Source organism: Lutra lutra, chromosome 6, assembly GCF_902655055.1.
Source record: "Lutra lutra chromosome 6, mLutLut1.2, whole genome shotgun sequence".
NCBI lineage: Eukaryota > Metazoa > Chordata > Mammalia > Carnivora > Mustelidae > Lutra > Lutra lutra.
The window spans coordinates 31,287,084-31,301,168 of NC_062283.1; the positions used below are offsets into that span (position 1 = coordinate 31,287,084).

The 14,085-nt window shown below is 34.5% G+C and overlaps 1 protein-coding gene across 2 annotated transcripts in view; it reads right to left on the minus strand.

Annotated features, from left to right (window-relative positions):
• Positions 1 to 2,955: 2,955 nt before the first annotated feature.
• The window catches only part of LOC125103083 (butyrophilin subfamily 1 member A1-like), a 33,807-nt gene continuing 22,677 nt past the window's right edge, over positions 2,956 to 14,085 (minus strand). Inside the window, exons 9-10 of one of the 2 annotated variants that reach the window (XM_047734872.1) lie at positions 4,546 to 4,572; positions 2,956 to 4,342 (exon numbers count right to left, since the gene is read on the minus strand). In XM_047734872.1, the coding sequence (XP_047590828.1) occupies positions 3,792 to 4,342; positions 4,546 to 4,572 (578 nt within the window). In that variant the 3' untranslated portion in view covers positions 2,956 to 3,791. The remainder of the gene's footprint in view (positions 4,343 to 4,545; positions 4,573 to 14,085) is intronic. The other variant, XM_047734873.1, reaches the window with a different exon arrangement.

A 14,085-nucleotide genomic window follows, 5' to 3' on the forward strand; every position in this document is an offset into this window, starting at 1 on the left:
TGGTATCTCACAATTGTTTTAATTTGCACGGTAATAAACCCTTTATTAAAGGGATATATGCAGCCCTGCGTTTATAGCAGCATTGTTTATATTTGTCAAGGTATGGAAGCAGCCTAAGTGTCCATTGATTGATAAAAAGATAAAGAATTTTCCACAATGGAAGATTAGCCAAAAAAAAGAATGAAATCTTGCCATTGTCAGTGACATGAATGGAGCTAGAGAGTATAATATTAAGTGAAATGTCAGAGAAATTCAAATACCGTATGATATCACTCATATGTGGAATTAAGAAACAAAACAAGTGAGCAAGGGGAAAAAAAGAGAGAGACAAACCAAGAAACAGATTCTTAATTATAGAGAACAGATTGATGGTTACCAGAAGGGATTGGGGTGGAAGGATGGGTGAAACAGGTGATGAGAACTAAGGAGTGCACTTGGCATGATGAGCACTAGATGATGAGCTAAACTGTTGAATCACTTTATTGTATAATTTGAAACTAATATAATACTGTATGTTAACTACCTGGAATTACAATAAAATTTTAAAAAATTAGTGTGTTTATTAGCCATTTGTTTATATAACATCCCTTGTTACATGTATTATTTGGCAGTGTGTTTTTTTCATGTCCTATTAAATTATATTGCATTTAATTTCATTTTTAAATTAGCGATTAGTGGAATATGAAAATATCATTTGTTTTGTATAATGAAAATGCATCTATTTTTTGTTCCAAAATTCTGTGAACACCTTACTTTCAAATAAGGTCACATTCACAGGTACCAGGGATAGGGACTTTAATATATCTTTTTTGGGAACACAATTCATTACATAACAGATATCCATATGCAAAAAAGGTAAACTTAACTCAAACTCTATACCTAACAAAAATCTAATTCCAAATAGATTATAGATCTGAATATAAAATGTTAAATAGTTAAACTTTAAAAAAAATACAGCAGAAAATCTTTGATTTTTTTAAAGTCTAATAGTTTTTGAAACAGCACAAAAATCACGATCCATAAAAGACAGAAAGGATAAGTTGAACTTAAAGTAAAAACTTTTATCTGCAAAATGTACTGTTAAAAGAATGAGAAGACAAGCTGGAGGCTGGTAAAAAATATTTGCAAATTATGTTCCAATAAAGGACTTGTATCTAAAATACATAAAGAACTCTTAGAACTGAACAATGAGAAACAAACATGCTTCTCAAATGGACTACTTTCAGAAATAGATCCACACATACATAGTCAACTGATCTTTCATAAAGGAGCAAAGGCAAGTCAATAAAGAAAGGAGATTCTTTTCAACAAATGGTGCTGGAACAACTGGACATCCACATGCAAAAAAAAATTAATCTATAGATAGACCTTACATCTCTCATAATGACTAGAATATAAGCATATGAAAAGATGTCCTACATCATATGTCATTACAGAATTTGAATTTAAACAATGAGGTACCATGACACACCTGTTAGAACATGAAAATCTAAAACTAAATACCATCAAGGATATGAAACAACAGGAACTCTAATTCCTTGTTGATAGTCATACACTAGGGTACAGCAATCATACTCCTACATATTTACACAAATGAGTTGAAAATGTATGTCCACAAATGATTTACACTTGAGTATTTATATCAGCCTTATTCATAATTGCTCCAAACTGGAAGGACCCAAATGTCCTTCACCAGGAGGATGGATACACACACCAAGTATGGTATGAAGAAATATTATTTAACAATAAGACAGAGTGTGCTATCAGGCAACAAAAAGACATGGTAAAACCTTAAATGCATTTTTCTAAGTGAAGGAAACCATTCTAAAAAAGCTACTTATCTGTATAATTTCATCTATCTGACATTTGGGAAAGGCAAAACTATTGAAAGGGCAAAAAGATAAGGGGTTGCCAGAAGTCAGAAGGAGGAGAAGAAGAAGAAATGGGTGGAGCACAGAACATATTTAGGGGCACAAAACTATTCTGTATGGTACTGTAATGCCATGACATTACTTATTTGTCAAAATCCCCATAGAAGGTACAACAAAGAGTGGGTCTAATGTAAATGATGTAATTTCGTTAACAATAATCTATCAAATTGGTTCCTCAATTCTAACAAAAGCACTACTTTAAGACATTACTAGGTGAAATTCCACTAGGGAAGAGTGGATACATATATAAACTTTTTGTACTTACTGCACAATTTTTTGGTAAACCTAAAACTGCTCTTCAAGTAACATCTATTGAAATGTTTAGAAAATAGACTATGGATTAAACAGACACTTCATGCAGAAGATGCACAAATGGTATACAAGCCCAAGAAAAGATGCTTTACTACCTATTAGAGAAATTCAAGCAAAAATTTAGTGAAATATCGCTATAAATTATTATAAATAATATTAAATAATAAAAGAAAAATGAAACAAACAAACAAACAAACAAAAGGTAAACTGACAGTACCAGGCACAGGTAAGGATGTGGAGCAGCTGGCGCTCTCATATGTTTCTTGTGGGACTTCACAATGGTAAAACTCCTCTGGAAAGAGTCTCACAGTTTCTTACAAAGTTGAAACCACTCTTACCAGATGACCCAGTAATTCCATTTTTAGGTATTTATTATAAAAACGTGAAAAATAATGTCCACACAAAAAAAGTACACGTGAGTGTTTATAGCAGCTTTATTGATTACAATCCCAACATGGAAACAACATAAATGGTATTCAGTGAGTGAAGAGACAAACTGTGGTATATTCATTCAATAGAACACTACTCAGCAAATATTAGAAATGAAGTACTAATGCCTACATTAACATGGATGAACATCAAAAGCCTCATTCTGAATGAAAAGCAATCTCCAAATATAACGTTTTATTTTTGTGACATCTAAAAAATACAAAAGCATAGGGACAGAAATCTGTTTTTGTTTTGTTTTGTTTTGTTTTGTTTTTGCTGGTAGGGCATTTACAAAAAGTTTGACTACAAGAGAACAACATAAAAGTGTGTATGGGGACAAAGGGACTTGTGTCCTTATCTTGTATCTTGAGTGTAGCACTGGCCACATGAGTTTCTAAAAATGTTAAAACTCACAGGCTTGTATTGTAAAAAGTCAATTTGACTACATGTAAATTAAGAAAATGGCCTCTAAAAATATAAATGGTGATAGGAACAGAAAGGAATGCATCCATATTTCATAAGAGAGTAAAGAGAATAAAAAGTGTAAGAATGAATTTCATGAAAAGAAAATGATAAATTGAGGAATAAACTAGGAAATATTTGCTTCCCTGTGAATGTCTTACTGATTAGACAACTGAGAACACTTCAATTATTCATGTATTTGAAACTAATTTTATTTTTCTGCATATCATTTTATAAGCATAGTTCAAAACCCAAAGATAAAAAAGAGTATAAAATATAAGGTTATTCTCCTTATTTCTACCTTTGTCAGATATTAAAGAAGTTTCAACATTGTTTGGGCAATCACACACACTAGTTCCTTGTGTACATTTATAGTAATAAAATGGTTATATTATATGAATGTGCATATGTTTTATATGTATATACATTTTCATTTTCATTAAACATAGCATAAGCAGCACACATTTTTCCATGCTGCACCATGCCTTTGAGGAGTCATTGAAGGAGATAAAATGTTAGGGAGAATCAAAGAAAAGGACAAGAAAAAATAATTTGTTTCTGGTATAGGAGAATTCATGTCATGTCCTCGTACTTCAGTCCAGACTGACCTGCAGGTCTTAGGATGCTGATAATATAGAGGAGGGATCACAGTAAAAGTTATGCTTCAGGCACTGGACAGATGGTCAAATGTTTTGAATCATTGAGCCAAAGCCTGAAAAAAGGCCTTACAGACCCATTAAAGGAACCTTGAGAGAAGGTGTGAATGTGGGATTTATCTGTCATATTGTAGAATGAGATACGTCCATCCTCATATTCTAAGAAAATACACATTCTGGTAGGGTGCTTTCTTACAGTAAGCTGCATTTCTGGAGAAGTGAGTGCCCAGTACTCATCTTTATAAAACCTGATGGCCCAGAAACCATCCTCAGGTTTTACACAAATCCTCCCCTGCCTCATTACATTATTCCTGCATATTCCCAGGTCCCAGGCTCCACTATCTCTGATGTCTACTTCCCAGTAGCACCTCCCTGAGGTGATGATTGGGTGTCCTAGAACACAGGGAAGGGAATTAAATCTCTGTGGGTCCTTAGGTAGATCTTGAGGCTTCTTTCCACAGCTTACACATCTGTTCTCTTCAGACAAGATGAGTGCAGGATGGGCTGTGACTGGATCTAGAATAACATTTGCTGCAAAGACAATAATATTCTCTGAAAGACAGAATAATATTCTCTGAAAAGGTTAGAGTGATCCTGGAAACAGAGATAGCTGTGTTAGCCTGAGATATCTTGGGGCTGTGGGAGGTGTATATATTCTCAGTGGAGTTTTTCATCTGCCCTCCAGAAACTTCTCCAGAGACTGAGTTGGAGCATAAGGACTAGAGGCCCTCTTAGACCACCAGGGAATGACTCACCAGCCTGGAAAAATTCTTTCCTCCAGTCTGAAAAGAACATAAATATGCATCATCAGCCCTAATATTTGAATCTATTGGCACAAGAGGTAATTTCTTCCCTCTAACACTTATTTTGTTTATTTCCCAAATTTATTCAGTAACTTTTGCTTGACCTAAAGTTTTCACTGCTTATCTTGTTAAATATTCCCATAAGAATTAATTCCTCTAACTTGTATTTTCTTTGGTATTGAATAGAGATGTCCCAAGATAATTATCCTCTTTTTAAATAGGCAGTGAAGTTACATGTTTCCATTCCCCATCCCATTGCATTTAGGTGAGTTTATGTAACTGAGATATGGTCAATAAAATGTGCACGTGGAAACATACCATTTATACTTTTGACAATAAAATAGTTCCTATGATATTTTTTTTTTTCATTCTCGTTCCCATTGTAACACTTTCCCACTCCTTCCCTAGGTACAAGGCTAAGAGCAAAGACTCTAAAAATGGATAATATAGGAGATCAGAAGATTCCTGGTTCTCAGAGGTACTATTTTGAAGGGAGTTGCCCAGGAGAGCCATAGAACCAGATATTCTCATATTATCATTTGCAAAAGTGAGGAATACCAAGCCATTGTGTTAACCATGGAGATATAGGTATTTTTACAAAAAACAAAATTAATTATACTACTCAATGCAGAAAGTACAGCCTAAAGATGAAAATGCTACTATCAAACAAGAAAATGTGTGGTCTGGTTTAGTGCTTAGGCAATAGACATGAAAAAACAGATAAAACTGACCACAAACATGGACATCCATAATAAGTAGAGAAAACATTTGCTAAAACTGTTTCCTATGATCATTTGGAAAGCATATCATGTGTTCCTAAACACTGCAGATATGAAGGAATGTATTTGAAAAGAGAGCGCTCATTGAATCTGTTATTGACATCTTATTGAAAAACCTATTCATTCTCAAAATAATTATTTACTTTTTTCTGGCATAAATCAAAATAAATAGAAAAACTCCAATAAATGGGCAATTATTAGAATTTTAAAAGGTGATCTTTTCTAAACCAAGAATCAGCCCACCAACTGTCTTTGTAAATACAGTTTTATTGGAAGACAGCCACACTAATTCATTATGTATTGCCTATGGCTCTTTAGTGTACAAGGCACCACTGAGTAATTGTGAGCAGACCATACAGCCCACAAACCTTAAACTATTTATAATATGGACCTTTACAGAACAAGTATGGCAATCACTTTTCTAGACCACTCCGGAGAAGAGATGAAGTTAAATAATGTTTTTTTAGCACAAAGGAAGAGCGCAATTTCTTTATTGAACAAAGTGACTTAAGGAAAAGAACAAGTTAAAATGATGAATTTTTCATAGTTGCTTCAGGTGGCTTCAAGAAACCAACCATAAAAGGAGATGTATAAGAAAATAAATCAGATCTGCAAATATGTCTACAGTTATTTTGGATATAATTATTGCTACATGAAGCTAACTGGGAGGAAATATATGAGAGGTTTATGAAATTCAGATGAAAAAGTTTTCAAAAATAACATGAAGCAGGGCTCCTGGGTGGCTCAGTGGGTTAAAGCCTCTGCCTTCGGCTCGGATCATGATCCCAGGGTCTGGAGATTGATCCCTGAACCGGGCTCTCTGTTCAGCAGGAAGCCTGCTTCCTCCTCTCTCTCTCTGCCTGCCTCTCTGCCTACTTGTGATCTCTGTCAAATAAATAAATAAAATCTTTAAAAAAAAAAGGAACATGAAGCAGAGGGCTTCTGTAATGACTTAATGAATGGCTTGATAAATTCTCTCTCCCAAAGCAACAATAAGACTGGAAAAGTTCTCAAATTGGAACTTTTGAATTCTAGAAATGCACAAAGGCAAATGACAAGGGCACACAGCAAATTGAGATACACTCAGGAAAAACTAAAATTATTAATAAAAAATGTCCATAAAAGGATCTTATCTCATTACAGTGGAATCAATTTGAAAGTGAAAACAGGAGCAAATTTTAGAAATAAAGAAAAATTTGGTATTAAACAATATATTTATAAATAATCTGTGGGAAAAAAAGGAAATCAAAGGATAATTTAGAAGCTATTTTGAGTTTAATGAAAATGAAAATATTACATACCAAAATCTACTGGCTGCAGCTAAAAGCAGAGCCTAAAGGGAAATGTGGAGTTTTAAATGTCTTCTATAGAAAAGGAGAATTAAACCAATTACTAATTAAACCAATAAACAAAGCTTCTCCTTAAAGAGACCAAAAAGTAAGTAATAAACTGAGCTTGAAGCAATCAAAAGTAATGAAATTAGAAATCAGTGAAGAAGGGGCATCTGAGTGGTTCTATCGGTTAAGCATATGCCTTTGGCTCAGGTCATGTTCTCAGGGTCCTGGAGCCATGTTGTGGACTCTCTGCTCAGTGGGGAGTCTGCTTCTCCTTTCTCCTTCTGTGCCTCCCCCCCTTCATGCTCTCTCTCTCTAATAAATAAATAAAATCTTTATAAAAAGATCAATCAATGAAGAAAACCTTAAATTCAATATTTGACTGTGTCAGTCAGTTCAATAAATGTTCCTTAGAAAAGTCAGCAAAGGTCAATAATAAGAAGCACAGGCACTTGTTATATTGAGCACCAGGTGTTGTGTGGAAGTTCTGAATCATTAAACTATACATCTGAAACTAATATTACACTGTGTGTGAACTAACTGGAATTTAAAAAAAATTAAAAACTTAAAAAAAAAGAAAAAGAGAAAAAAAATTTAAAGCCACAATAATCAACTCACACTTACACATGAGGGGGTTTTGCAAGACGGGACATCACTATTAAACTCTCAGAAATTAGAAGGCTAAAATGGGATTTCTATGAAAATCCCTATGCCACTAAATTAGACTTAGATGAAATGCAAAAGTTCTTTAAAATACAAATTACTGACAATGACTTAAGGAATAGAAAATCTAGATCGAGCTCTAACAAGCAATATTTAATATCTTATTTATTAATTTATTACCAATAAATAGTAATATTAATTAATTAAGTATTAAGTATTAAGTAATAAAACTTATTAATTTATTAATATTTACTAATTTGTTAATTTGATAATTTACTTATTTACTAACTAAAATTTACTAATTTGTTAATATCTTAGTTACTTATTAGTGATACAGTTATAAGAATTATTAATAATTATAAAATTTCATCAAAGAAATTTCCAGTTTCAGTAGGCTTTACTAGTGTACATTACCAAAATTTTAAAAAATAAATAATAGCAATATTCAACAAAATCCTCTGGAAAATAAAGGAGGGAGAGATATTTCTAAACTTATTCTAGGAGGATTGTATCACACTGATTTCAAAGCTGGAAAAAATATCACAAATATCTTTTATGAATACAAATGCAAAAACTATCAATAAGAACTAACAAATAGAATATAACAAGACATACAAAAAGGATTATAGATCACTATCAAGTGGGGTTTGTGCCTAGGATGTAAGATTAGCTTAATGTGTGAACATCAATTAATGTAACAAGCCATACTAATAAAATAATCAACAAAATGACATAATCATCTCAATAGGCACAGAAAAAGCATTTGATAAAATCCAATACCATCATGATAAAAAAAATCAATAAACTAGAAACAGATGGGCAGTTTTCAACCTAATAAAGTGTATCTATCTATGAAAAATATACAAGAGATGAAATATTTAATAATAAAATAATGTGTTTTTTTCACTTCATGGTAGGAATCAAGGCAAGGATATCTGCTTTCGCTATTTTTATTCTATTCAACATTGTAATGTAGATTCTATGCAGTTAGTTTAAAAAAAAGAATCCAGATTTGAAAAAAGAAGCAAATCTCCTGTAATTCACAGTTGACTCAATATTCCTGTAGAAAATCATACAAATCTCCACAAAAGTCTACTTGACCAATGAATTAAGTAAGGTTACATGATTAAAAACAAAATTGACACACAAACTCTAATCATGTCTAAAATGAAATTAAACTATTCATTCACAATTTCAAAGAATGTCAAATAAGAAATTTAATGAAAATGTGAAAGATTTGTACACTAAAACTACAAAACATTGCTGAGACAACACAGACGATATAAGTAAAAAGCTAAACATTCTATGCTCATGAATAGAAAGTCTAATATTAAAATGGCAATTGAGGGTTAAGCATCTGCCTTGGGCCAGGTAATGATCCCAGGGTCCTGGGATTGAGATCTACATAGGGCTTCCTGATCTGTGGGGAGTCTGCTTCTCCCTCTGCCTGCAGCTCCCCCTCCTTTTTCATGCTCTCTGTCTTGCTGTCTCTGACAAATAAATACATAAATAAATAAGTCTTTAAAATGGCAATTCAACCCAAGGTTACCTATAGATTCAACACAATTCCTAACAGAATTATTCCAGGTTTTTGTTTTTGTTTTTCTTTTTGAGAAACTTTCAAGTAGATTCTAGAATTCATATGGAAATGCAAGGGAACCAAAATAGCCAAGATACATTTTTTTAAACATCAAAATGAGAAGACTTAACATCTTCAAATTTTATCTTCAGTTTGGACTAAAAATAGCAGAGAACCAAGCAATCGAAAAAGGAAGCACACCTAAAGCATGAGAGTCCAACATTCATCAGTGTTTCATCTTCAGTTCGAACTAAAAATAGCAGAGAACTTAACAATTGAAAAAGGAAACATCTTCAAATTTCAAAACATACTATAAAATGATAGTAATGAAGAGAATGGCATGAAGACAGACAAATAGATCAGTAGAACAAAAGTTTAAATCCATTAATAAACTCATGATCAATTGATATTTTCAAAAGAACCAAAGCAATTCAATGGGGAAAGGTATAGTCTTTTCAAGAGTTGGTGTTGACACATCAGATATCCACATGCAAAAAGATGTATTGGGATGTTTCCCTCATGCCACACAAAATATGAACTCAAAAAGTGTCATAGACCTAAAGACAAGAGCTAAAACCATAAGACTTCCAATAGAAAAAATTGGAGAAAAAATATTTGAAACCTCAAATTATGCAAGGTCTTCTGAAATGTGAAGCCAAAAGCTTGAGAAAAAATAAACTGATATGTTGGACCTTATCAAAATAAAATCTTAAGCATTGCAAAATACACCAATAAGAAAATGAAAGGATGATATATTCTTCTAGTGAGCACATAACCACCAAATGCTTCTTTTTTTTTTTTTTTAATTTTAATTTTTTTATTTTTTTTTCAGCATAACAGTATTCATTATTTTTGCACCACACCCAGTGCTCCATGCAATCCGTGCCCTCTACAATACCCACCACCTGACCACCAAATGCTTCTTTAAAATTAATTAATCTTTGGGGGGGGGGAGCAAGATGGTGGAGGAGTAGCAGACTGAAAAATGATTAGGTCCCAGGAGTTCAGCTAGATAGTTATCAAATGAGTCTGAACACCTACAAATTCAACAGGAGATAGAGGAGAAGAAGAGCAGCAATTCTAGGAACAGAAAATTGTCCACTTTCTGGAAGGTAGGATGTGTGGAGAAGTGAATCCGAAGTGAAAAGAAGTTAGACTACAGGGGGAGGGACTGGCTCCTGGCAAGCAGTGGAGAAGTGGAGCAAAAAAATCAGAACTTTTAGAAGTCTCTTCCACTGAGGGATATTGCTCCAGAGGCTAAGCAGTGGTGGAGCCTCCAGGGGACCATGTGGTCTCAGGACCCACAGGATCACAGAAAGACTGGGGGTGTCTGAGTGTGGCAAGCTGCCAGGTATCATAGAAGGGAAGCGGCAACAGAGATGGAGCAAAGGAGTGAGCTCTCAGCTTGGGTTACCTTAAACTGTGATCCAAGGCACAGTCAGACCACTGCTTTTCAAGCAGGACCCCCACAAATGACAGATCTGGAGACACTCCATCCTTCCTCCTCCAGGAGGACTAGTGCAGGAGCATGAGGCAGTAATCTGCTGGGTTAGGAGAATCCAAACGGGGATGCACACCAGAGACAGAAACACTTGGTCACAGGATGTGTGAGCATGGAATGCAGCCAGGGACCAGGGAGATGGGAGAGATTGATCACTTTTCTCTGAGGGTGCACTGAGGAGTGGGGCCCCGAGCTCTCTGCTCCCACAGGCCAGAGACTGGGAGGCTGCAATTTTCATTCCCATCATCCAAAGCTCTACAGAAAGTGTTCAGGGAACAAAAGCTACCAAGAGTGAACCTGAGCAGATTACTTAGCCTGGCCCCTGGGAGGTGCAATTTTGCCTCGGGCAAAGACATTTGAGAATCACTGCAACAGCCCCCACCCCCTCCAGAAGATCAGCAAGAACATCCAGGCAAGACCAAGTTTACTGACCAAGGAGAGCTGCAGAACTCCAGAGCTAGGAGAAAGAAACACATAGAATTCATGGTCCTTTAGTCTTGCAAAGTTAATTTTTTTTTAATTTTATTTTTTTCTTATCCTATTTTTTTTAACTTTTCCTCTTTCCTCTTTTAATGTTTTTAAACTATTTTATCTTAACAATAGTTTTTAAAAAAATCTTTTAAAATATTCATTGTTATAGTCATATTTTATCCCATAGTCATATTTAAGCTTATTTTTTGTATACATATGGGTTGTCCTTTTTTTAAAAATGTTGGGATACAATTTCTTCTAATAGATCAAAATATACCCTAAATCCAGCACATGATTTTGTTCTAGTCTCCAGCCTGATCACATTCTCTCTCTCTCTCTCTCTTTTTTCCCCAATCAACTTATCTTATCAATTCCTTTTTTAGAATCATCTTTTACTTTTCATCTTTACAGTCATATTCTATCCCTTCATCATGTTTACCCTTATTTTTGTATTTGCATATATATATATGTGTGTGTGTGTGTGTGTGTGTGTGTGTGTGTGTGTGTGTGTCTGTGTTTCTTTCTTTAAAATTTTGGGGGGAAATCTTTTCTAAGAGCCAGAATACACCCAAAATCAAGTGGGTGCTGTGCTCTATTCACAGTGCTCTATTCAGTCTAATATATATTTTTAATTCTTATTTTTTTTATTTTTATTTTCCTCCCTTTTTTCTCCCCCTAGATTTGGGTCTCTTCTAACTTGGCCAGTGTATATTTTACTGGGATCTTTGCCACTCATTTAGTATTTTATTCTCTTGTTCATATATTCTTATCTGTATTAAATGACAAAGCAGAAAAACTTACCACAAAAAAAAAAAAAGAACAAGAGGCAGTACTGATGGCTAGGGATCTAATTAATACAGACATTGGTAATATGTCAGAACTAGAGTTCAGAAAAATGATTATCAAGGTGCCAGCTGGGCTCAAAAAAGGCATGGAACATATTAGAGAATCCCTTTCTGGAGAAATTAAATACCTTTCTGGAGAAATAAAAGAACTACAATCTAACTAAGTTGAAATTTTAAAAAAGCTATTAATGAGGTCCAATAAAAAATGAAGGCTCTTACTGCTACAATAAATGAGGCAGAAGAGAGAATTAGTGAAATAGAAGACCAAATGATGGAGAATAAAGAAGCTGAACAAAAGAGAAATAAACAATTACTGGACAATGAGGGGAGATTTTGAGAGATAAGTGATATCATAAGGGAGAACAATATTAGAATAATCGGGATCTCAGAAGAAAAAAGAGAGAGGGGGGCGAAGGTGTATTGGAGCAAATTACTGTAGAGAATTTCCCTAATATGGCAAAAGGATCAAGCATCAAAACCCAGGATGCACAAGAAACCCCCTCAAAATCAATAAAAATAGGTAAACCCCATCATCTAATAGTAAAACTTACAAGTCCTAGTGACAAAGAGAAAATCCTGAAAGCAGCTTGCAACAAGAAGTCTATAACATACAATGGTAGAAATTTTAGATTGGCAGCAGACTTATCCACAGAGACCTTGCAGGCCAGAAAGAACTGGCATGATATATTCAGAGCACTAAATGAGAAAAATATGCAGACAGAATATTATATCCAGCTAGGCTATCATTGAAAATAGAACGAGAGATAAAAAGCTTCCAGGACAAAGAAAAAATAAAGGAATATGCAAACACCAAATCAGCCCTACAGGGAATATTGAAAGGGTTCCTCTAAGCCAAGAGAGAGCCTAAAAGTAATGGAACAGAAAGGAACAGAGACAATATGTAATAACAGTCACCTTACAGGCAATACAATGGCACTAAATTCATATCTTTCAATAGTTACTCTAAATCTCAATGGGCTAAATGCCCAAATCAAAAGACACAGGGCATCAGAATGGATACAAAAAACAAGACCCATCGATATTCTGTCTACAAGAAACTCATTTTAGACCCAAAGACACCTCCAGTTTTAAAGTGAAGGGGTAGAAAACAACTTACCATGCTAATGGATATCAAAAGAAAGCTGGAACAGCAATCCTTCCATCAGACAAATAAAAGATGAGGAAGGACACTATGTCATACTCAAAGGGTCTGTTCAAAAGAAGAGCTAGCAATTTTAAATATATCTGCCCCTAACAAGGGAGCAGCCAGTTATATAAACCAATTAATAACAAAACCAAAGAAACACATCAACACTAATACAATAATAGTAGGGGACTTTAACACCCCCCTCACTGATATGGACAGATCATCCAAGCAAAAGATCAACAAGGAAATAAAGGCTTTAAATGATACAGTGGACCAGATGGACATCACAGATGTATTCAGATCATTCTATCCCAAAGCAGCAGAATACACATTCTTCTCTAGTGCACATGGAACATTATCCAGAATAGATCACATCCTGGTTCACAAATCAGGTTTCAACTGGTACCAAAAGATTGGGATCATTCCCTGCATATTTTCAGGCCACAGTGCCCTGAAGCTAGAACTCAATTGCAAGAGGAAAGTTGGAAATAACTCAAATACGTGGAGGCTAAAGAGCATCCTACTGAGGAATGAATGGGTCAACCATGAAACTAAAAAAGAATTGAAAAAAAATCATGGAAAAAAATGATAATGAAAACACAACTGTTCAAAATCTTTGGGACACAGCAAATGTAGTCCTGAGAGGAAAGTATATACCAATAGAAGCCTTTCTCAAGAAACAAGTATGGTCTCAAGTACACAACCTAACCCTACACCTAAAGGAGCTGGAGAAAGAACAGCAAAGAAAGCCTAAACCCAGCGGGAGAAGAGAAATCATAAAGATCAGAGCATAAATCAATGAAATAGAAATCAAAAGAACAGTAGAACAAATCAATGAAACCAGGAGCGGGTTCTTTGAAAGAATTAATAAGATTGATAAAACCCCAGCCAGACTTATCAAAAAGAAAAGAAAAAGGACCCCAAAAATAAAATAATGAGTGAAAGAGGATAGATCATGACCAACACCAAAGAAATACAAACAATTATAAGAACATATTATGAGCAACTATATGTCAGCCAATTTGACAATGTGGAAGAAATGGACACATTCCTAGAGTGATATAAACTACCAAAAGTGAACCAGGAAGAAATAGAAAATCCAAACAGTCCCATAACCAGTATGGAGATTGAAGCAGTCATCAAAAATCTCCCAACAAATAAGAGCCCAGGGCC